General features: G+C 39.2%; 1 protein-coding gene across 1 annotated transcript in view; it reads right to left on the bottom strand.

Moving 5' to 3' along the window:
- Positions 1–26,595, bottom strand: part of LOC127442826 (receptor-type tyrosine-protein phosphatase N2-like) — a 280,031-nt gene that overhangs the window by 217,209 nt on the left and 36,227 nt on the right. The window contains exon 3 of the mRNA XM_051701041.1: positions 3,136–3,258. Coding sequence (XP_051557001.1) covers positions 3,136–3,258 — 123 coding nt within the window. The remainder of the gene's footprint in view (positions 1–3,135; positions 3,259–26,595) is intronic.

Below are 26,595 nucleotides of genomic sequence, written 5' to 3'. Positions count from 1 at the left end.
TTCATACAATTCTGCCCTTAGGGGGCATTACAACAAAACAACTGTCATAACTTTGCAGCCGTTTGAACGACAAAGCTCAAATTACATATGCATCTTCTTTGGTTCAAATGCTAACATATTCTTAAAAAAATAGATTCGACAAATTAACAAAAATGGCCGCCGCCGGCCAATCAAATTTCAGCACCTTATAACTCGTATTGAGAATGACCGAGGGTTCTGGAAATTACTATACACAAGCAAGGTGTCAACTTGAAGTTGCATATCAAATTTTGTGACAATCGGCCACACGGTGGCGGTATAATTAGCTAATTCACATTTTTACTCATAACTCCGGAACCGTATAGGCTACTATACAAATGTGTAGCTTCTCTGAATCCACTAGTGCCCCACAATGATATCGTCACTTGAAATTCCATTTCCGCAAAAACATTTTTATTTACAATTTTGATTAAAAAAACCTAGTTTTTCAAACTCGTCCTAGGCCGTTTGCCCAATTCTCATGAAACTTGGTATATATCATCTACTGACAAAAAGTTATCAAAATAATTTTGATGCGTCAAATCATTCCAAAGATATAAGCAAATATGTTTTGGCCATGGCCTATAATGACAAACTTAAAATTTGTACACATAGACCCAAGTTTCATTCATTTTTTATGCTAGGGGGCACTATAACTTAAGAAAATCCTAAATGTGCAACTGTGCTCAAAGCAGTTGAATTAACTCCAGAACTGTATAGGATGAAAATATATTTTTTTATTATTTCAGTGAATCCATCAGTGCCTCCAAATCATGTGGTCACATGAATTTCCATTTCCGCAAAAAAACTTTTCTATCATTTCTACTTTTTCAAACCTGTCCTAGGGTTTTTGCTAAATTCACTCTAAGCTTTGTATACATTATCTACAGACATTCCTGACAAAAAATTATCAAAATAAATTTGATATGGTAAATCATACAGAAGATATTAGCCAATAGGTTTTTGGGTATGGCCTATTATGACTAATTGACCCATATCTTGTCAGCACGTATTTTAAACTTAACAAAACTTAGTGTACATGCACAAAAGAACATTCTGAGGTAACATGCAAAATTTCATCAATTTGGCATGGCTGTAACATAAGAAATACCTAATTTATCAACTATATTTAAGGCCTTAAATATAGGCCTTTAAGGCCTTAAATATATATTTAAGGCCTACAATATTTATTGTCCACCAGAGGTAGCCAATTAACTATAAATCAATCAAAGGGTCTTAAAAGAGTAATTAAAGGTAGATTAAGGTTGGGTTGCACCAACCAGGATTAATCTTAAATTTAGATTAAATCAAGGTTTATCTAATAATTCTGTTGCACCAAACTTTAAACTTTGTTTAAATAATCAGATTTACATTTAAATAATCGTTTTGATCCTGATTTAAATATCAGAGTAAATCTGAATTGACTTTAATCCTGTTGCTCCATTATTTTAAACTCTGATTTTAAATCTCAGTTATGGATTAACTTTAAACTTGCAGCTGAGGTGGTTTAAATATTAAATTTACCTATAATAAAACATGAATGACTTTGTAAGAGAACAGTGAATATGCTGTCAGTCCTCTGAAGGCAGTTAGGGTTTGAGTTAGGGTTCCACAGGATCTTTCCGGTCAAGTCATATTATTTATTTTTATGTTTATTTGTTTTTTTGTTTTTTTTAAAGTGAGGATATAGAAGGAAATTAAAGGGATAGTTCACAAAAAATGAAAATTCTCTCATCATTTACTCACCCTCATGCCATCCAAAGTGTATATTACTTTCTTTCTTCTGCAGAACACAAGCAAAGATTTTTAGAAGAATATCTCAGCTCCGTAGATCCATACAATGCAATTGAATGGTGGCCAGAACTTTGAATCTCCACAAATCACAGACAATAGTAGTAAAAGTAATCCATACAACTCCAGAGGTGAAATCTATGTCTTCTGTAGCGATTTGATAGGTGTGGGTGAGAAACAGATTAATATTTAAGTCGTATCTTACTATAAACCTCTACTTTCACTTCCACATTCTTCTTCTGTTGCTTTTTAGGGATTTGCATTTTTTATGCATAGCACCACCTACAGGTAGGAGCTGGTCAAAGGTGGAGATTTACAGTAAAAAATGAATTAAATATTAATCTGTTTCTTACCCTCATCATATTGCTTCAGAAGACATGGATTTAACCACTGGAGTCTTATGAATTACATTTATACTGCCTTTGTGACTTTTTAAGTTTCAAAGTTCTGTCCACCATTCACTTGTAATGTATGGATCTACAGGGCTGAGATATTATTCTAAAAAAAATCTTAATTTGTGTTCTGCAGAAGAAAGTAATACACATTTTGGATGGCATGAGTGTGAGTAAATGATGAGAGAATTTTAATTTTTGGGTGAACTATCCCTTTAAGACAATGGATAAATTACAAAACTGAAGCAAAAAATGTATATGTATAAAATGAATAAGTAAAAGGGCAAAAGGACAAACAGGTTACAGTATCAGACAGTTTACCTGTCTGATAAGTATAATTACAGGAAACAAACAAGTTAAGTAATGACAAGTCCACAAGCTGAAACGCAACAGACTGAAAGACAAATCAACTGATAACTGACAAGAACGGAATAATTAACAGGCAAAAAGTTGGTAAACAAAGAGACGTAATTGGGGACAGACAATGGACTTGTGGATATGTAAATAATTAGGCATTTTACACTGTGGAAATAAAAAAACAATTAAATGTTATATGTGAACATGGCAAACAGACATGCAAGAGTGCTGGCAGAAAGGTTAACAAAGAAAAGCATGGTGATGTGATGTACCACATGTTCCTGCATCAATATTCTTGTTGGTCCTGGAACAACATTTCAATTAACCTATCAGATTTAAGGGTTAGATTTAAGATTAATGATGGGTTAGGCATTGGGTTAGGGTTAGTGGCTTGTACACCATTCTTCTAAACATATCCCTTCCCTCTAATTGTAGGTGTAGGTTAGGGTTAGTGTTAAGAGTAGGAATAGGGCTAGGGCATTGTTTCTTTGACAAAAATGTTGTTCCAGGACCATCAAAAGATGTTGATCCATGAACATCTGTTGCTTGGCAAAATCACAGTGAGACAAAGCGATACCTCTGTGGGCCAGTTTCTTGAGAACATTCCTCAAACGTTGAATCACTGCTGGAGACACATCATAGGTATATGGAACTGTGCCTGAATAACTCTTTCTTTGGAGACATCGCCCAAATACTCCATCTGCAAAATAAACACATACTGTAGGCATTTTTTACAAACACATGAGGTATTGCAAAAAGTAAATCAACTGCAATATATATATATATATATATATATATATATATATATATATAAACAGTAAAACCACTCCAATAACATATTGTATGTTGCACTAATACTAAATAATCAGATAATCAGCAACCATTATTTATTGTTTATTATATTTAAAATGTATGCTTTATAGAGTAAATTAATACTTTATATCATGTAAGCAACCTCCTGCTCTTTAAATGTGCAAGAAACTATAATGCTATTGTTCTAAAAACAGTGTTCCTCTAGTTAGTGATAGTGACAACCATGGTAAAAGCATTCAAGATGTAAACATGACCACCCATGTTAGGCCTGAGGGAATATCACAACCGTCTGTGTCCACTGACCGTTGGTTTGTTTCTGCTTGGGGTCATAATAGCCATAGGAGTTCAGGGTATTTATTTTCTTTATTTCTTTATTTATTTTTTATTTTTTTACACTTTCGAGATAAGTACACAGGCCATCAGGAAATGCATCCATACACAGACAGACAGACACACACACACACATACATATTATCTGGCCTCTTGTTTATCTCTCCATCACCAGGGACCCAGTGCCACTCAATTGTCTGTTGCTAGGTAACCCAAACCATGGCTCAGATTGGCTTCATAATTCAATGGCTATCTGGGTGAACAGTGAGGATGCAGGATGTAGCAGCTGTCCTCACAAGGAATACTAATGACCACAAGTGTTCCTTCACCGTGTAAGAGGTGCTCATCTGCACCATGACATGACTGTCTCTGCCAGACTAATATCATAAGATAAGGCATGCATGGTCTATATGATTTGTCTTATTGATTTAATGTCAATCATTTTGTCATTGTAAATTACAGACTGCCTCACTGATTATCACAAGTAGCTCTTTTTCAGAATGGAATTCTAATCTGTGAACATAAGCACATTAGAACACAGTAGGGAAGAGAGAAAGAGAGAAATACGGAGAACAAGAGTAATAAAAAATCATTTAAAATACATTCAATGCAATGAGAGGAACCAATCAAGAGAATAAGAATGTCAAATAAGGAAGAAAACAACAACAACAAATAAAACAATATTCTAATTTTCATAGTCAAGTTCAACTTATGCATACTTAATATCTTACCCTGCCTTTAACTTAAAGCCTACAGTAGCATGTCAAAACTTTTACATATGCCCCAGACACATGACATAACCACCAGTGAACCGACCATTTTCACTGCCTCTTTTCGTGTCGGTTTCCATAGCAACCTACCTCGCTGCCGGCTGCCTTTTTTTCTAAACCGTCTCCAAGAATAATCACACTCTAATTACAGTCATCACACTCAAATATAGACTCGGCTGCACTTCTAGTGCACGATTCCTCGAGCTCTACACTGTACAACCATAAAACAGAGCCTTAGGGAAATAGAGTGAGTGGTAATATGATATGCCTCTAGAACTGTGCACTTTGTCACTCATTTGCAAATGCTCTTACTTCTGGCCATGATAGGCTTCATAACAGTTCTAGGACCCCTGTTAGGTCAGTCTTTTCAAGAAAATCCAGGACTGTGCTATGATTAGTATTGTGGCTGTTCTGTCCTCTGATAGATCAGAGCTAAAGTGAAAATGGAGAATACAAATAGAGACTTCACTTTGGTCCATTTTGATAAACTCTGGATCTCTCACTCTGAATGTGGATTGCTGCCTTTGTCAGTTGACAAAATATCTGGCCACACAGTTGAAAGCTCTCAGTACAAGCTGACAAATGGTTCGAAGCATTGAATATTCTCACATTTGACATAAACTGTAAAAATAAATCAAAAATACATCAGATAACCTAAAAAATATGCTTTACATGCTAACATTTAAATTAACTGGTTGAATTCCAATACAGTATTATTAAACGTGACAAAATCATCCTCACTACATAATGTTAAACACAAAATTCATTTTAAGTATTGATCAAGTAGAAATAGATCCTTAAGGTAACAATTCCAAATCACTGATAACCTTACAATTAATCAATGTTAAATGAAGAAAAGCTGAAACCTAAGCTTGTAATAGTATTCAAATACTTTATGTAAGTTTTAAACATAATAGCAACAAGCATTTAAAAAAGTCTCACTACTATTGGTAAACACTATGGCAGTGATTCCACTGACCTAACCTTGATTAGGAGAGAACCTGTTCCTCTGTCTCATCTACATCACTTCTAGTGTTAAAGAGTTTATTATAGTGACAACATGCAATTTTAAAGTGATGGAAATTCTTTGACATGCTGCAATTCTTGTGATCTACCACAAGGTGGAGACTTAACAACAAAAAGGGGCCTGGTACACTGTTGTTTCCTCATATCACAGCTCTTATGTGAAATGAACGTATACAAATCTAAATCTGTTTATAAGGATAATACCTCGTATTCAAGATGCAAGATTCTTTGTTATTGATGTTTAACCTACTTTTTTAAATTCAAGAACTGTATGATAATCATCCTACCCGTACAGTTCATGATAATGAGACAAATATTAATTTCACAAAAAGAGGCATATCCAAGAGGGGTTGTTGATTCTATAGATAATAGTTTTTTTTTTAGTTTTTATTTTTATTTTTTTATGATCTATTAAAGACATAATTAAATGTGTTTCTTACCAGGGCCACAATTCTCTGCACAACCTGATAGGGAGGACTACACATCATTTATAATAATGCTAAAAAATAGTTAAGTAAAAAACATTTCTTGCTAAGACAAAAATCCAATTGTTTCTATCAGCATAAATATAACTGATGGAGCAATAATAAATATGAACGGTCAAATGAAATAGAGCATTATTTTTAGATTTGATGACCAAACTACACTATAAAAGAGAGCAATGTTCTAGCTGGTGGACCAGACCAGCATAGCCACAGTGATTACCAGAAAAACTTAGCTGGTGAAGCTCGTCAACCAGCATGTTTGTTCTGAAGAAGCTGGTAGACCAAGTTGGAAGTCTTGCTAGTTAACCTAGTTAAAAAGCCTGATGGGGACACCAGCACACTAGCTTTCTATGATGGGGACCCACATATTAAAAAAAAACAACATTTTGTGTTAACAGCATACTGGCCTTCTCAGCAGGGAAGTCAGAGATCATTTAAACTGATTTCCTTAAACTACTGCAGTGAAACAAACTGCATGTCTTCTTGAATAGCCTCAGAATGTAAATTGTAGGGAAAAAATGCAAACACAAAGCAACTAGAAAACTTAGATTCTATGTGACACTGCAGTGCAAATGCATAAAAGATATCCAGTCTAGCAGTGCATTTGGCTAAGACAGAAGAAAAATGAGACACTAAACTCTTTACTAATATCTGAGATTCTCTCTGCATAATGAAACATCATAAAGCACCTCTTGTAGGAAGAGACAGGACAATATTACAGCATGAAGTGTATTTTACTTTGTCTTTCCCTGGCCAGTCAGTTGAGGTCATTGTATGGGCTTTACTCATAAATGTTTAATGGAGAATAATCAAAAACAATTTAAACATATCCTATCCTAGTCTCTGCTCATAATTCTTTATACATCAAATTAAACCCACATTCAACTTAGGTGCAGTCAGAGATGGCAAGGAATTAAAATGAATTGCTGTAATACTGCCAGCGCCAAAAATGCACAAATAACATGCATAATGACTCTTCATTGGCTGTTTCAAAAAGAAAGCAATCTCGTGAGGATGCAAATTAAACTCTTGGGAATCAGGCAGTGCAGCTCTTCCCTACTGACAATGTCAAGACAATTATGAAACAAGTTTCATCGATGAAACAAGTGCAACATAATGTTGCAACTAAATCAATACAAATTCTGATTTTCAGTCAATTTCCTGAATTTTTTGCGGTCCATTGGTTAATCGAGACCTTATTGCGGGGCTCCAGATTGCGACTAAAATGGTCACAAATGCGACCAAAAATAATTGATTGCGACAATATTTTAAAATCTTGTCGCCACTGGCGACAGTCGGGTTGTGTGTGTTCATATGAGGTAGGGGCGTCATGCACCTAATTGTTATGAGGGGGCACCAGGGTCAACTAAACCAAACCCACCACCGCCATTTATGCAAAGTTCATATTGCTGCAACACACAGTATAAATCACAGGAAATGGTATAATCAGTAATTGTATCAGTAATGGTTGCATTCGATTGCATTTTTACATCTTCAGACAGTTTTACATTGCTTTCTTGTGCTCTTGCCGCTTCTTTTGTGCACATATTTTCCATACACGACATAAGAGGCAGTGCAAAATGTGTCTCAACTCAACAGAGAGTGAGCTGAAGCCTATCTCTAAAGAAGGTGAACATGTCACCTTCCCCTGAATGAGATGATTACTGTAAATGTAGTTTTCCATGTTCAGTGTAAGTTATAGATAATAAAACTAAATGAACTTACTAAAAGAAAATTAACCTAATAAAATGGATTGTATTGTGTGTCTTGTATTTCTCTTTAAATCATCCATGCAAAATGTAGATTTAAAATAGGTGTCATGGCTGGGGAGCTTGGTTGACACTTAAAAGCACTCTAAAGTAATATTAGTTTTTTTTTTAACATGTATCTATTACCATTACATTCTATTTTAAAAAAATGAAATAAAACTTTTTCAAGAAAAACATTTCATAATCGCATTCCTGCGGTATTTAATCTCAGGGTACGCACAACAACCTGACCAAGAAAAGAAGTGTATTGTCAAGGGGGGTCCGGGCATGTTCCCTAGGCTGAAGTTTTAAATTTTCTTGAGTAAATATATATCTGTTGGCTAAAGCATTTCTAAAAGAGGCCATTCATACCAGAGTGATATATATTAACCTTTCCATCAAGGGGAAATATTTGACTGCTTGAGTTGTTTTTCATGGGCATTTTTTACATTTTAAGAGGGCATTGTTGGGCTATCATCCAGCACAACAGTTCTAATTCATGTTTCACCTTTGTGGCTTTAATAATCTATAATTGTCACTTACAACAGTGCATCATGAGTTATTAGGATTTATAATGAATATATTAATTCATTACATTTCAACAACACAACGGCTAGGGATGTGTAAAAAGGCATCATTTCCGGGGCCTGGGTAGCTCAGCGAGTAAAGGCGCTGACTACCACCCCTGGAGCCGCGAGGGCGTGCTGAGTGACTCCAGCCAGGTCTCCTAAGCAAACAAATTGGCCCAGTTGCTTGGGAGGGTAGAGTCACATGGGGTAACCTCTTTGTGGTCACTATAACGTGGTTCTCACACTTGGTGGGGTGCGTGGTGAGTTGTGCGTGGATTCTGCGGAGAATAGCATGAAGCCTCTACATGCGCTAGGTCTCCGCAGTAACGCGCTCAACAAGCCACATCATAAGATGCGCAGATTTTTAATAACACTAAAAAAACCAATAGATATGGTGTAATAGTACATTTAAAGGCGTGAAATAATGCAATGTTATTTAATGAGGCACAAATTTAGCCTACCTCTATTTCATAAATGAATTCCAAGGGCAAAATTCTTTAGTTTGACCTCTAATTCAACTACAGATTATTTAAACCTAGACTTAAAAAAAAAAAACTAAATTTAGAAATAAAATGACACATAAAATATATCAAATATCAACTTTAGGGCAATCCAACCAAACGTTAATTTACAAAAGGTAACCTAACTCACTCTTAGATGATAGTTTAAGACTCTAAATTCCAGGTCGAACGTCAGTGTTTCAAAATACTAAGATAATAAATGAATGGCTCATATGCAGGCTATAAAAAAAAATAAATGTGGATGCATTTAAAATAAAGAACTGAACAGGGCATTGCATTTTAAACATAGGTCTCACCACGCTAAAATTAAATGTGTTTTAAATTCTAGCTTTTTATAATCCACAGGGAGAATTTATTTATTTATTTTTATTTTTTTTTATTCCTGAGAGAATCAAAAAGAAAATAAGGTTCCTCCCAAAAATGCTCACAGTAAATAATAAAAATATTCTTGATATTTCACAGAAAATTTGCAAAGAAATTATGCAAGGAAAGTGAATGAGGATGTACAATTTTATAAAAGAGAAGAACCCATAGAGAAGAGAGCACCGTTTACAATAACAGTGATTGGACGAATACTGTGGAAATGTCACCAAGCAAACCATATCTGTTTGTCTTTCATCTTCTGAAACATGCCAAGAAAACACGGAATACTGTCTCATCATGCCAGTTATCGCAATTTCCATCATTGTTTGACACATTACAGTTTTTCCCTAGTAGAGAATGTAAACAGCGCGGGTCCTCTCCGTTCAGCCGCCCGCCACCTTTCTTAACGGATTCAAAATCTATTGCTACAGAGCAACCATGTAAAACTGCCTTTCATTACTGTGGGGATGGGGGCGTGGTCGTGTCTGTCTGCGGGAGAGGGAGAGCGGTAAGTCTCGTCACCTGGGCTGTCATTATCATTAGCACCTGTTTCTTGTTACACTTATTCTTTGAATGTGTGTTTACCCAACTTTTTTGGATTGATATTGAATATTTAATACTTAAACACACAAAATTAAAGATTCGACTAACTGGTAAAGATATATTTTTATTATTTAAGAATAAGAGTTTGGAACAAAATTTGGTGATAAATCTGTTAATTATATATGGAAAATACCATATACACAAACAAAAATGGGCAAACAATAAACCTAACATCATACCATTTAAAACTGAACTGATGCATTATATTGAGAATCTAAAAGATATAAGAAATAAAAAGGCAAAACGAATGTATAGAATACTTGAAACCTTTTCTCTTGTTAATTCATTTTAAGTTATCCCCTGGTTTTATTTGGTTAATTATTATTATTTGTTATTGTTTTTTCTTTCTTTATAATTTTACTTTTTGTTGCTACTATAATTGTATCAGAGTTCATTGTGATCATTGTATGTATATTTTGTTGTAAGTGTTCTTGTTCTGTAATAATAATAATAAAAAAAATAAATAAATAAAAACTTTGCATGCTAAAAAAAAAATAAAAATAAAAATAAAAAAATAAAAAAACCTGTTTCTTGTTATAGTGATGGCGGAGGGAGACCTGAAAAGGCCTACAAAGAGCATCAGTCGGCAGAAAGAGAGAAGCTCTTTCTGTGTGTACAACTCGATTGAGTAACGTGTGTGTGTGTGTTTGTGTGTGTGTGTGTGTGTGTGTGTGTGAGAGAGAGAGAGAGAGAGAGAGAGAGAGAGATCATTTGGCCGTTGAGTGCCCTTTTTGTTTGAGTTTTGTGAGCGAAGCTGAAGAGTAATAAAGTATTCACGTCGACTGCTTTCGCTGCCTCCTGACTCCTCCATTTGCCCTGAAAATACTATCTGTTACAGTTACTTAAAAAAAAAACACTAACAGTTTTTATAGTGACTGGAAAGCAGAGGAACTGCTGCTTTCTTTAAACATGAAGAAAAGAGTGTTATGCTGCGAAACCAGTCAAACGCATCTCAGCACCAAAGGAAATTAACAGCGACCAATCAAACAAAAATATTGACAATCTATATTAGACTATGAAAAAAATAATAATTGACTGTTCCAGGTTAACTGCATATAAGTTGATTTAATTAATTAGTTTAACATGGTGCTTTCCCATATTTGCTGGACCTTCCTGTGAGCGTGATCCAAGGCAGCCACAGGACATTGCCTTTAGCGGAACATGTGACTCAGTTGGACTGACAAAAAAAAAAAAAAAAATGTTGAATGTGAATAAAGATTTCTGCCACATACACTTTCTTTTTTACATGCAATAATCATTCAGTTTAATTATCAAAGGTAAAAATATGTTTTTGGAAGTTCAAATAATCCATTTAAAATCTGAGAGGGCACGTGTCCCCTTACTTTGAATGGGCATGACACCTCTGATATGCGGTTTCGTCAGATTTCATCTTGTGAGTTATTGAATATATTTTAAGAGCACGCACAACCAGTGTGTCTTGCAATGCTTTTCACCCGTTCTATTTCTGATGAGCTTGCTGCGCTGCACGCAACAACAAACCCAGTGCGAGAGAGTCGTGAACAAATGACTCTTTTGAACCGGATCATTTTCATGAATCACCCGAAAAGTATTGAGGGTTTGAACTCAGGAGTTCAGGTTACCATTAGCAGTTTGAATCAGAGGCAGTGTCTCGTTTCGAAGGCTGCTTGCTAGGTAGGATGCGTCCTTTGAAGGCTGCGGTATACCGAGTGTCCTCCTTTAAACAAGTCTCATTTAAACTAGACGCTTCGTAGGACAAACGGAAACGGATTGTAACATGGTTGCTATGACAGCATGCAACTCTTTAACAAGTGCGAGCGCTTTGAGTGAGACGGGAACAAAGTCACTTTAGAAGGGAATGTATGAGGTAAAATTAAGGAGAGTTATAAAGATGTAAAGAGAAAAGAAAATAGATTTGACAGGTGTAGTTTTAGTCTAATACTTTATTTTTATTATATATTAATATAATTATACATATTATATACTCTGCACCCATCTACACCTGTGAGGTACTTCAACTTGGGAATTAACATGACTTGCGTTTGAACATCATATTTATGGGCAAATTGGCGTCATTTTTTTTTATAGATTTCCGTTGAAGCAAAGAATTGTGGGTTGTGAGTGCCCACGAAGGATACACCTCATGCATTCTCCGAATTCCCGGTCGCATTCGAAGTGTCCTACTCGCTTTTCTGAAACGAGACAGCCTTGATGACGTATGCGGCCGACAAACACGACCTCCGGAGGACGCATCCTTCCAAACGACACACAGCACTTTCTCAGTGAATCAGCCGTCAGTGAGCTCACAACTGGGAGTGCAGACATTTCAAAATAAGAGTCCCATGTGTTTTTCGGGATTCTTTATAATTAAAAACTTTTTTTCTTCTGGAAATTATTGATTGGGATTTGGGTAGCACAATAAACTGCATCTGGGATTTCATTCAATTTGCACTCTTGTAGTCTCTGTGTCTGGGGCCATCCGGTAACTGTAAAGAAAGACTATTTTAAAACAATTAAAATTATATAAACTGTATATATAATCAAGCTTTTGACACTTAGGACAATAGAGGGACTTGTACACAACTATTACACAAGGTGCAAACATTCATTGATGCTCAAGAAGACAACACACTACTATATGCATACTATACTTTATGTTAATATCTGTAATGTAGATTCTGAAGAGCAGTACTAAATAAAAAAATTTTTTTTATAAATTATGAAAGGGATGTGAACATTTATGAGACAAAAGGGAATACAAACTTAGCATCTACATAAAGTACACTGTTTATTAAACCTTCGATGAATGGGTTATCAGCTGACTTCCTTTTCTTTGGCTTTCTATCTAGTTTCTGAACAGCAATCTAAATCAGGGAATCTGTGATTTGGCTACTAAAAACAGCCATTTGGCTCCTTAATATTTCAGTTTAGGAGCCAATGGCTTCTAAGTCATTTTTTTTAGTTTGGAGCCCTGTATTGGTAAGTCATGAGATGGGCAGATAATGACAGAATTGGCTATTTCTGTGTGTATGTAAATGGCAATGAATAACAGAGCTTGAAGATCACTCAGATATTCATTCATCTGTTTAAAGACATTAAAACCATTACTATAATGTGTCTTAGTCTCAGACCGCACAGATCACCACATAAAATGTATTTCTCAGTGTAGAGTGAACCACAGAGTGGTACTAATGAAGATAACAGTTAGTCCCACACAAAAGGAGTCTATTTTTGCAGCATTAAGAACCACAAATTTAGTAGATTATCTGGACATGTTTTGGCCTTTGTTCATTATAGCAATTATCTTATCTGCAGATCTTAATGAAAGTTAAGCCAGTTTGGCAGTGTAAACTTTCAATGCATTACTTTTCAGTAATGCAGTATCTGGATGATTGATTTCCAAATTTTAAAACATATCAATACATTGCTGATGCTTGACAGACACACTCTGACAAAGCATTCTGTTTTTCATTAAGTGAGTGGGTGTCCATATGCTCAAATTCATGGTATGCTGCTAATAATAGCATCAAAACAAGAAATCAAAAACATTAACAGCAGCTTCAACTGGAATGCAAATGACTGATGTGTGAATAACTGAATAAGTGAATCACATACAGTACTCCTGGTTTTATTTGTATATAAAGTGGTCTGTCAGTGTTTAGATAAATGTCTATATCAAAATACTTGTTTAAATCAAAAAAGTCAAAGTCAGGGACAAAGATCGCCTAACTATGTCGTACTAACTAGAAATGCATCATGCAGCATTTTGCAGCATGATGTCACCATAATGATTCCATTTCTATTTATAGAATACAATATGAGGTTTCCTTTGTCTTCTTCTCTATGTTTCTTATGTTTTCCTTTTCTTTTTAACTGAAAGTGTTGTGATTTTAACCTTGTGCAACCCTGCGTCCTCATGTGTGGACTGTGAGTTGTTTTCTTCACTATATGCTATGGATAATATAATTTAATTTAAACCAACTGATTTCAGTTCAGAACACTCCAGGCTGTCAGTAAAGGGTTAAACTTTTGACATACCGAGTCATGTGACAAAACAACATGCCGCTGATCTCAGCAGAATTTGTCTTTGGGAAAAACACCAACAAAACTACATCTGGTAAGAAACCTAATTACTCTAGTTTAATCCGATATGCCATGTTTTTTTTATTTATTTTTTTTACATTTGAGCGATTTAACATGAAACAGCATGCTGTTAAACACAATGGCCACTGACATGGACTATAGCGCTATTCTGTTCCTTAGAAATCCTATATTTACTGTGCATTTCCACATTGAGAAAAAATTCTTTCAGAGGATTTATATGGAGTTAGGATGAAAATAAAGTGCATTTTGAACTGTTCTGAGACCAGTGCAGACAGACAGCACACTGGAGGTTAAGTCATTCACAAAATAGGGAGCAAGGGAACATCCTATAGCTTTCCCATGCAGCCAAGTGAATTCACTCCTAACATCTGACCAAATGTTTAGTTTCAGGCTGCAGATGATGTTTGAATTACTCAACATGTTTGGCAGACATGGGACAATGGTAATCAGTTCTTAGATTCAGAATTAATAATGCTAAATTTTATTTGAACATGGTTGGCAATCATTGGATGATGCTGGCCATTATTTTGAATTGTAATTAATTATGCTAATTTCAGATAACATAAACAATTTGAAAATAAAAAATAATTCTATTGCTTGGTATTATTTAAAATTTCACAACTTAGTCGCGCTGTCGCCATTTGAGGGCATACATTTTTAGGAAATGAATTATGTTTATTAGGTGCTACTAGTTACAAATCAAAAAGGGAAATGGAAAATGCATACAGCAGTCATGCTCAGGAGATTAAAATAGGTACTGCACCTTTGGAGTACTTTTCAAAGTGTTTCTATTGAGTTCCAAATCATCCTGATAATGTTTTTTATTAAAAAAAAAAATTATAATAATAAAATACTAGAACACAGATCAATTCTGTGTATTCAGGTATGATGTGCCTTTTTGACTACCATGCCAAAAAATTACCATGCATACATCATGAAAACTCCACTCAAACTTAAAGCTACTGTATTTCCAGGAGAAAGTCTCTGTGAATTGATCAGCGTTCACCAAGTGTTGGAAGCAGAAAGTCTTTTTGACAAATGGAACAAGACTTGAACTAATTTCCCAAATTCATCAGGTGTCATGAGATCTAGACACTATAAGAACATTAGACAGTTAAATTCTCAATAGACCCAAATTTTTAAGATTTGAACTTGCATGATTCTCTTCTGAATCAAAACAGCAAATAAACTTTACATTTGTTTAACAGCAGAATTTTTTTAATCTATTATGAATGATCAAGTACATAGTGAACATCCAGTAGTTTGTTTCTTGGCATGGAAGCCTTTTCAAAATCTGACAATTTCCTGTCCTTCAGCAATTATGCTTCCAACACAATAGAAGCTGCTCTAATGGCAGGAAGCAAAGTCTTTAAACATAAAGTTCAGAACACAGAAAATGTCAAGCAACTTGGCACTAGTCCATCAGTGTGGATGAAAGCACACAGAGGATATTCTTCACAAAACGCTCTTGTACAAACATAGAAAAGGTCAGATTGTCTAAGCAGATAATGACTTGTATGAAGATCTTGAATATATGGACTTCCACTGCCCTAGGCTTGTAGAGCTACTGAAGTCCCCTAGACATTTTTTATCTTCCCTTTCTACCTGATCAATCCTCTCAAGGAAGAGCAGTTTAACTGGTTGAAGCACTAATTGGCATATGAAGCTGCTTTTCATAGAGTATTTAGTAAACAGGTGCTTCAATGTGATATTTGATGATGGCTGTTGCAACATGTATTGACATTGTCAGGAATTAATTAAAATATTTGGGACTTGATTTGATGCTGTCACGTGATGAAGTAAGATCGGATGACGTCATCAGAACTTACCATTCCATGGCTTTTGGTGAATTGACGCCACTGCATGTCAGAGATGATAACATCTCTGTTTAATTTCAACAAAGGAAGAACAAAAACCTGTTTATAATGAAAGGCTCCTAACATGCTGAATAAAAATAAAACGTTATAGTCTAAAGGTGCCATGTTAACTTGTCCAATCACAAACCTGGTTTAGCTGAACCATCTGAGTCAGATATCTGACAGATGAAGATGAAGTTTCACTTCATTCTTGTTTACTGCAGTGTGTTTAAGCGAAAGATATCAGTATCCATCTATATTGCTGCTCACTGTGTCTCCACTGTTGTTAAAATAGCCGCGCCTGCAACTTTACTTACAGTAAATAAATCAGGCTTTATGCGGCACCTTATGTCTATTCACCTTATTCAGCCCCGCCCCTTTTCCATGCTCCGCTGTTTCCGAATTTTGTCATCTAACATCCTGTTTGTATTGAAGCTACTGATAATCGAATCGAACAAAATGGATTACGTGTGGGAGCACAGAAAGTATTTTTCACCAAGAGTTGATGGTGAGTCTACAGCACCCCTTTACTACGTGAAAATGCTCATGAGGTGTTTTTTCTGTCACACTAAATGTTCATCTTTTTCCAGTACACGCAGAGGTAAACTGGACCTGGCAGATCACATTCAGACTGCTATGATATGCTGCACTTTTTCATAATACAAGCTTTTACTTGTTATACATGTAATTCTACACAGTTGTTTAGGTTTCAACTTGTTAATAATTTGTGTTAAAATGTGTATTTGACATGAAATTTCCAACAGTGACCGCTCATATTATTACACATGCAAGGTCAACATTAAAGAAAATCACAATTGTACTTTTTAAAATCAATATGCTTAAATTAGATTAAAATCTTGATGTAAACGGAATATAAAACAAAACAGACACTTTCAGACACACAGTGCGGACGTCAGTCGACACGGCTTGGAAGGATGAATGGGGTGTGATTTCCATGGCCTGCTACTCACCAGGCAGAGATGTGCCGCTACTGCCTCTCCCACAGGGGGTAGTTGGGCATAACTTTTGTCTTCCCCATGGTCCACTTTAGTGAGGAGTGTGGAATTGCAGTAAGTAACTGAATAGGGAATGTGCCAGGACTTTGTCAGTTCGTTATGAACTTCTGGGAAGAACAGGGCAGTTCTGCGGAATGCGGTCACTTGACAGCGTCCGGACTGCAAGAACCATTCATCAAGGCGAGATTTTTCAGGTTCCTCTGGAGGAGACCACTCGAGACCGAGCTCTTTGACCGCCCTTGAAAGGACGCAAAGCATTTTCTTGTCAGTGGCGCATACACGCTCCTCGCCCTCGCTGGGGGAAGGAGCGGCAACGTCCTCCATTGACCACTCGCCAGATGAAGCAAGAGACATGATTAGGGCAAAATACATTGAAACATTAAAAGATATTTCGGACAACGGAAACTGTATTGATCAAGTCGTGGGGATGCGGCTTTATTTGTTGGACACGACTCAAGTCTCAATGTGTGTGTGTGTGCATGCACGTGCATATGTATGTATGTGAGCGTATGTAAGTGCGGGTGAGACGAGGGAGCGTGAGGGCTCTTTTTAACCAAAATTTAAATAAATGTAGGATATTTTAGACATTGTTTGACATTCTTAACTGATTTACTTTAACCAGTGTCTTTGTTTTAATTGGTTATTTTGTTGTGGTAGCCTGTAGGGCTCTTTGAAATAACTGAAATTTGGCAAAGTGATATGGAACCATTACACGGTCAAGACCTGGAACTACTTCATAGCCATGCATTTAATTGAAAAATAATTGCACACCTTAGAACGTCCGTCAACCAATCAGAATCAAGCATTCAACAGACCTGTGGTACAGATATACGTATATATATACACAATATCAACAATAGCTTATAAAGATACAAAACTCCTGCCGAAGTGCTGCAGGAAATCAGGATGTTGAAGCAACCTGTTCACCAGTGAAGCGTCAAGCAGCGAGGCGGAGTAAATGTTTGCCAGAACACTGCAGGGGAGCGGTGAGTCTTCTCGTTGCTGTGAAGATCCTGCCTGCTGATTCGTGTATGTCGGCGGCAAAGTAGTAGAAGGCTTCTAGACAAGAGATGAATCACTGTCTTGAAGGAATACAATTCTGAAGAATGGTGTTTGCGCACCTGCTTTTATACTGGACAGCTTTGCGACTAAAAGGGTGGGCTAAAGCACCATAGCCAATCCTGGCATTATTGTACAAAGGTTTCAACTAGGTCAAGTAGAAGGACACACCCCATAGCGTCGGCTTAGTGACGCAATGTCACGTGTACTGAATCGTAAGGGAACGGAAGTTCTGAGACAAAATTGTCAAGATGGCTGCACACTAGTTTCTCTGGCGCGTAAGGTGAATAGATACAGGGCGAATTCCAATTGAAAATGATCATCCCTATGCCTTACTCCTTTTGAAGGACAGATATCTTGATGTGGGCACTCTAAAGGGAGCATGAAAGTACTGTATGAATGTACCCTTCACTAACAGTCTTGTAAAAGGGCTCTTTGTGAAAAAATAAAACCGTAATTTTGTTTGAAACGTTCTTTCGAGTGGCATCCCCTTCCCGCAGTGCCCTTCAAGTGCGCAAAACTGCCATTTGGAAAACACCCACAGTCTGCAAGAAGGCTCCGCCCACTCGTGGGGGAAAGCAAAACCCTGTTACCAGGGGTTAAATTGGCTTTCCAGCACCTTCGATTCCAGAAAGAAAAAGAAATTCGGTTTTGTTTGATCCATTTGACACATTCCATCTCTATTAAGCGAGTGCACTTATTAAAAAAATATGTCAAGTTCATTGTGCCTCACTCTAGTCAGTTGCAGACGCTGGTAGTGGCGATACATGCCGCTCTGATACGAGAACGGCATGAGACAATGCGCCCCCACATTCAGATGCGCATTCAGTTTCTGTATCGCGCCATGGTTCGATCTCCGTTTCATAGAAATTGCATAATATGGAAATAATAAATTGCTCACCCGTTTCTTAGATCCACAGATATGCAGTAGCAAGTTTGCTTAGTTTATTAAAAAGCTACAAGAATGAGGTTTGAATCCGGAATCAGTCACATCCAAAGCGACATCAATATAGATAAAAATATCATACAACTCAAGATCAAAACACCACTCGACCAACACACTGTAAAAGGTTTCACTGTTATAATTATGTGTGTCCTACTTTCTTTTGAAAAAACTAAATGTTTTCTAGCAAATATACAGTGGGATTCACTAGTGAAAATGTATATATTTTAAACTTTTTATAATTTAATGAAAATGTTTACATTACAATATATATTATCAGAATAATTTGAGTAAAAAGTTGTTTGTAGAAAGTATTTATTTCCCCCATTAAGAACAATGTGTATTTACTATTAAATTGTAACATAATCAGTGCTTGAAGTGGGTACCTGCACTTCTCGAATTTTGTCTACAGAGTAGGCTACCGGCAGTTTTTCTTGCATACCACCACTTCTCAGAGTCTCCCGGTACGATGTAATGTCTTTATTTAATGTAAATCAGTGATTCGATGAGGCCAGCCAATCACATTTATCTGACCTTCCAAATTATTTTGAAACAACAACAGCATCAGAGGTTGTCAAGCGATCTGTGGTCCAGTTCCGGAGGAGTGTGCGTGTTTAACCCTTGTGCGTCAATTTAAACAGTTACTCAGAGGTCCTTAGAGGACAAAAATGTCCGCATCAAAAAACTGCCATAATAATATTATATATTAATATTATTTTCCACTTTCAATTAGTTATTTTTTTTAACCAACATCAGTCCTGATCATAACTACCAAATATTCATTCATTTTCAGGATTTTAACCCTTTAAATGCCAGTTTGTTTATATAATGCCACTTTTGTTTTTTATGAAAAATTTTCCAAATACTAAATGCAATTCTTTAAATGTTTTTTAATTTTTTTATTATCACAGTCTGGGATATATCAATGATTAGCAACAACATTGATTTTGATGCATTATTATTTTTTGTGCAGTGTCAGATAAAAAAAAAACTCACACTCAGGACCTTAGAGCATCATAAAACGGCCACAAAAATATTATATATTAATATTATTTTCCACTTTGACTGACTTTTTTTTTTTTTAACCAACATCAGTCCTGATAATAACAGTGGCATTATGTAATCAAACTGGCATTTAAAGGGTAAAAATCCAGAAAATTTGTTGGTTAGAACTGATGTTGGTTAAAAAAATTTACTCATTGAAAGTGAAAAATAATATTAATATATAATATTATTATGGCAGTTTTTTGACACGGACATTTTTGTCCTATAAGGACCTCTGAGTAAATGTTTTTTTAATTTTTTTTTTTTATTGAAGCACAAGGGTTAAAGTGATTTATCCACACATTAATGATATTTTGAAATGATTGTACATAAAATAGCCCAAATTTTAGGTGACACCTGTGATATGGCTAATGCGATTTAAATGGAAGACCTTTAATTATTTTTATACTATAATTTACAGCCTTAGCAGACAATGCAAGAAGGCTTATTAACGGGGCCTGGGTAGCTCAGCGAGTAAAGACGCTGACTACCACCCCTGGAGTCACGAATCCAGGGTGTGCTGAGTAACTCCAGTCAGGTCTCCTAACCAACCAAATTGGCCCGGTTGCTAGGGAGGGTAGAGTCACATGGGGTAACCTCCTCGTGGTCACTATAATGTGGTTCTCGCTCTCGGTGGGGTGCGTGGTGAGTTGTGCGTGGATGCTGCGGAGAATATCGTGGGCCTCCACATGCACTATGTCTCCATGGTAATGCGCTCAACAAGCCACATGATTGAGGCGAGTCACAACGCCACCATGAGGACTTAGAGTGCATTGGGAATTGGGCATTCCAAATTGAGGAGAAAAGGGGAGAGAAAAAAAAGGCATATTAACTTTGGTAAGGTTAAAACAGTAGACACAATAAAATTATGAACAAAAGACACAAAGAACGGGGAAACAATAATGATGGGATTTGATTCAATCAAATGATGAAATAAATTTTATTAAACACAAAATATGCAGTAATATGCAATATAACAATTAAGACTATAATCATAGGCAATTTTAATTATTGTTCCCTGTCTGTCACTCACTTGACGTTGTGTCGATGTAGTAACACTAGGGGTTCGCTCTTGAGAGCCCCAATCACCTTTGCTTTATTCAGAAAAGGCCAATGAAAATTGTCAAGTGGAATTTGCATGCCACTCACTGCCCCGGACATACGGATATAAAAGGACATGGTGTGCACTACTCATTCAGACTTGTTCTTCGGAGCCAAGCGCATGTGTGTGTGTGTTCGTTCCGTCACCTGATTCCTTGCTGCTGGAATTTACAGAGCATATCAGCGGTCGCTCTCGCACGGTCAAGTATTGTGCTTCCCCTGGGCGCTTCGGCAGCTGAGTCCACAGGTGTTAAAAGAGTATATTCCAAAAGAGTATATTTTCTCTAAAAGAGCTTGCACAAACGATTGGCGTCTTTTTAAAGATGTCCTTTCACATTGTGCTACTGGGTGTGGCCATTATCTCTCCCCACCAGATGACCATGAGATCTCGAGTGCTTGGGTCGCCAGCACGCCGAGGCAGCTTTCGTGGAGGGGTCATGTTCTCACTGCAAGAACATGCCCATGAGAACGTTGCGGTCGCGGCTCTCTTCCTTCTTTGTGAAGCAGAGAGCCACCGCGGCTGCTTCCCGACCCGGTCCGTCCTGCGTTGAAACTCAGGTGGCTGCGTCAGCAAGCGCCGCGGGCGATCTGGATGTGGATATGGGAGCGTTTCCACCGGCTCAATCCCCACGGACCTCCCAGCCCCCAGCACACTCGTTCTGCCCGGTAGAGTTCACGAGCGAGGTAGGCGGTCCATCTCAGGGTGGATTTAATATCTCGTTCGGGGCTCACAACGAGGATAAATTATCGGTGGCAGCATCGGAGGGTGGGCTTCTGCTTTTGGAAGCAGACGAATCTTCTGAGCTCCCACTCTCGGGCAGTAGATGGGGAGGATGCTGAGTTGGCAGCCATGCTTGCCCGGGCGGCCGTGAACATCGGGCTGCAGTGGAATACTCCGCCCTGCCCTGAGCGTTCGCGGCTAGATGATTGGTTTCTGGGCTTGGAGCGTGACTCACAGCCGTGCCCCTCCCCAGTGCCCTTCTTCCCGGAAGTGCACGAGGAGTTCGCGAAGTCGTGGAAGGCACATTTCTCTGCCCGTACACGCTTCGCCGGCTCGTCCACCCTAACTACCCTCGACGGCGGAGCGGCTAAGGGATATGTCAAGCATCCCCAGGTAGAGAGCACCGTTGTGGTGCATTTATGCCCGCAGGGTGCAGCCACCTGGTGGAACCGACCAAGGCTCCCTTCCAAGGCGTGTAAGTTTTCTTTGTCACTCGTGGCGAAGGCTTACAACACCGCGGGTCAGGCCACTTCTGCCCTGCACACCATGGCCATCCTGCAGGTCCACCAGGCCAAGGCACTCAAAGATCTGTATGAGGGTAGGACCGACCCATGGCTTATGCAGGAACTGCGTACCGTGACCGACCTCGCTCTATGGGCGACGAAAGTCACGGCGTGCACCCTGGGCCAGACGATGTCCACCTTGGTGGTCCAAGAGTGGCACCTGTGGCTCAACCTTGCGGAGATGCGTGACACAGAGGAAGTCAGCTTTCTCGATGCGCCCATCTCCCAAGGGGGGCTCTTTGGTGACACTGTCGAAGATTTCGCCCACCAGTTCTCAACAGTGAAGAAACAGACAGAGGCCATCAAACACATCCTGGCTCGGCCGCCTATAGGCCTCCGAAGTCCCGCGCCCCATCTGCCTCTCACCTGGGCTGTCCTCCTACGGTGCCGGCCCCAGCACTCCACCATCAGAGCCCATACACCGGTCTTTGAGAAGAAGATCCTCCCACGGGAAGGCGGCACCACCTGCCCACAAGCCGGCCACCAAGAACCCTGGACGGGCTTCAAGGCAGTCCTGAGACGGGCAACCCAGGAATGAGGCAGCTCTGATTGACGACTCTGACCCAGGTGTGTGGACGGGCCCCACTCCTGCCCCGGGTCAGCACAAGGTGGGTATCCCAACATCGCCGGGTGCCTTCTGGGCTCCGGCACCCAAATTGTCAATAAAAGAGCAGTTTCCTCATTCCCTGGGTCATTCTCCAATGCTCAGCCCCTCCGGCCCTAGCACCTGCTACGGCCAGGTGCTGAAAGTCTTTCCGGTCAGCGAGCAGGACGCGAGTATCTCACGTTCCCTTGTTTTCCATCGAAAGAAAGCCATCAAACAGGTAAGTACGGTGGTTCTTGGGGCCGCTCACCCACCCCAGCCACCAGTCACCATTGTGGGCTCGTGGAGCAGCACGCCTCCCCTGGATAATCCTCCCAGTGGGGCATCTGCTCTGCCTTGCTGCGAACCACCCTTGTGCCATTAGCGCAATGGCTGAAAGCCTGTTAGCGCTTTGCTACCCGTCGCGATGGCTCATCAGGATGATCCGGCTCGGCTACGCGATCCAGATCACCAGACAGCTACCCAGGTTCAGTGGCGTTCTCTCCATCGCTGTGTGATGGGAGCGAAAGAACCCATTCTGGCGAAGGGAGCGAAAGAACCCATCCCCTTAGCCGAGTCGCACAAGGGCTTTTACAGCCCTTATTTTATCATGCCCAAGAGAGGGGGGCTTGCGCCCATTCCTGGATCTGCGTGCCTTGAACAGACCCTTACACAGGCTTCCATTCAAGATGTTGACGCAGAAGCGCATCCTGACATCTGTACGACTGTTGACCTAAAGGATGCGTACTTTCACGTATCGATCCTTCCTCGACACAGACCCTTTCTTCAGTTTGCCTTCGAGGGACGAGCATACCAGTACAAGGTCCTCCCTTTCAGTCTGTCCCTGTCTCCGCGCATCTTTACCAAAGTCACAAAGGCTGCCCTGGCCCCTCTGAGAGAGAAGGGCATTCGCATTCTCAATTATTTCGATGACTAGCTGATCCTAGCTCACTCACGAGATCTACTGTGTGCACACAGGGACCTTGTGCTTCGGCACCTCGGGGCTCTGGACAGGGCCCCACCTGCAACAGCACATCAACTGCCTAGAGTTGCTGGCAGTATCGCTGCCCCTGCGGAGGCTTCGGCCGTTGATTAAGGGCAAGCACGTGTTGATCCGGATGGACAACACAGTGACTGTGGTGTAAATAAACCGCCAGGGTGGGGTACGATCACATCACAACTCACCCACTGCCTCATCCTTTGGAGTCAGCAGACGTTGAAGTCTCTGAGAGCCACTCACCTCCCGGGAGTCCTCAACCGTGCAGCGGACATGCTCTCACGGCAGGTAACACTCCGCGGAGAATGGAGACTCCACCCCCGCACAGACAGCTGATTTGGGAGAGATTCGGAGAGGCGCAGTTGGACCTGTTCGCCTCCCAAGAGTTCTCTCACTGCCCCCTTTGGTACTCCCTGTCTGAGGCTCCCCTCGGCATGGATGCCTTGGTGCACAGCTGGCCTCGGGGGCTGCGCAAGTACGCGTTTCCCCCAGTGAGCCTCATTGCACAGATGTTGTGCAAAGTCAGGGAGGACGGGCAACAAGTCCTGATGGTTGCACCATACTGGCCCAACTGGACTTGGTTTTCAGACCCTCCCTGGCGCATTCCCCTGAGGCAGGACCTTTTCACTCAGGGGCAGGGCACGCTCTGGCACCCGTGTCCAGACCTCTGGAATCTCCACGTCTGGCTCCTGGACGGGATGCGGAGGACCTAGCAGGCCTTCTACCAGCGGTGGTAGACACGATCACTCAGGCCAGAGCCCCCTCCACAAGGCGGCTGTATGCTCTGAAGTGGCGTCTCTTTGCGAATTGGTGTTCTTCCCACGGGGAAGTGCAGTCGGGTCTGTGTTGTCCTTTCTACAAGAGGGACTGGAGAGATGGCTGTCTCCCTCTACCCTGAAGGTGTACGGGGCTACTATTGCAGTATATCATGATACACTGGATGGGAGACCCTCTCGACAGCACAACCTGATCACCAGGTTCCTCAAAGGCACGAGGAGATTGAGTCCCCCTAGACCGTACCTGATTCCCTCTTGGAATCTCTCTGTGGTCCTACCTGCCTTACAGAGAGCCCCCTTTGAGCCCCTGGAGCAGATCGAGCTCAGCACTTTGTCCCTGAAGACAGCCCTCCTGGTGGCGCTCACTTCTATCAAGAGGGTGGGGGACCTGCAGGCTCTCTGTCACCAGCGAATGCTGGCACACTCTCACGTGATCTTTAGACCCCGGCTCAGTTACTTGCACAAAGTTCCCACCACTCCCTTCCGGTACCAGGTGGTGAACCTGCAAGCCCTCCCTTCAGAGAAGGAACTGTAGTATTCCACTACAGTTTCAACTCAAATCATTGGTAATTAGAATACAGTTACATTCAAAAAGTATTTGGATTACTGAAGAGATTACTTTGCATTTTATTGTTATTTGTTTCATTTAATATTTAGTCCTTTCAGATAGAAAACATTTATACATATAAATGATGCAATCCAAAGTGCATTTGAACAGCAGTGAAACACTTTCTTATGATGTGTTACATTCATACGAGCAGACAGAGAAGTAAGTTTGAAGTAAGTTTGGAGCAGAAGAAATAGAAATAAACCTTGTGTAAATTGCCAGCTTTACGCTATGCTAAAATGCTATTTCTATCCATTTTACATGCAAATGTTACTAGGCACGATCATATTTTTTTATCAAGAAAATTCACGTTGGATCATAATTTCTTTTTTTCTAACAAGACTTTTGATATTAGGGCAAAAATCGTATTCTTGATAATAATTTTTATATTATTTTCCTGTAAAAATATCAAAAAATCCTTAAAACAAGATCAGTTTGATTTATCTTGTTTTAGAAACAACACTGCATAAGATATTTAGGTTTTCAGAGAATGTATTTTTAACATGTGTATTTTGTCTTACTGTACTGGCAGAGTTTTTATAGTCAGAACAAGTAAAAAAAATCTACCAGTGCTGAAGAAAGTAATCCAAAGTATTTAGAATACATTACTGACCTTGAGTAATCTAACGGAATACATTACAAATTACATTTTACAGCATGTATTCTGTAATCTGTAGTGGAATACATTTCAAAAGTAACCCTCCCAACCCTAACTGTAGCTGGGTAAACAAAAACTGAAATAAATCAGCACAGTTTACATACTTTTGGCATGTGGAAATAAAGTTTGCATCTTTCTGTCTGTAATCGTGCACATACACTGGCGGCGAAAGGTTTGAAATAGTGTACAGATTTAGCTGTTTCAGAAGGAAATTGGTACTTTAATTCACCAAAGTGGCATTCAACTATATAAAGTATAGTCAGGACATTACTGATGTAAAAAAAACAGCACCATCACTATTTGAAAAAAAAGTAATTTTTGATCAAATCTAGACAGGCCCCATTTCCAGCAGCCATCACTCCAATTTGGTACTAGAAAATCACTTGCCATTATATCAAACACAGCTGAAAGCTATTTGGTTCGTTAAATGAAGCTTAACATTGTCTTTGTGTTTGTTTTTGACTTGCCACAGTATGCAATAGACTGGCATGTCTTAAGGTCAACATTAGGTCAAAAATTTCAACAAAAAAAAAAGAAACAGCTTTCTCTAGAAACTTGTCAGTCAATCATTTATCTTTTTATTAAATTAGCCATGTCCACTGGCGCTGAAGAAATCTGCTCACAAAGCTACAACACTCCCGCTTTGGTACGAGGTCAACAACATTCTGCACCTAGGTCTCTTTGATCATCAAATCAGTTACTCCTCTCTGTTCCTCGTTCCCGTTTGAAAACCAAAGGTGATCGGGCGTTTGTAGTTGCGGCCCCCAGATTGTGGAATGCACTTCCATTTGTTGTTATGTCT

This window comes from Myxocyprinus asiaticus, chromosome 1 (assembly GCF_019703515.2).
Source record: "Myxocyprinus asiaticus isolate MX2 ecotype Aquarium Trade chromosome 1, UBuf_Myxa_2, whole genome shotgun sequence".
Lineage (NCBI taxonomy): Eukaryota > Metazoa > Chordata > Actinopteri > Cypriniformes > Catostomidae > Myxocyprinus > Myxocyprinus asiaticus.
The sequence above is the reverse complement of the archived record's forward strand: the minus strand, read 5'-3'. Positions and strand labels throughout refer to the sequence as shown.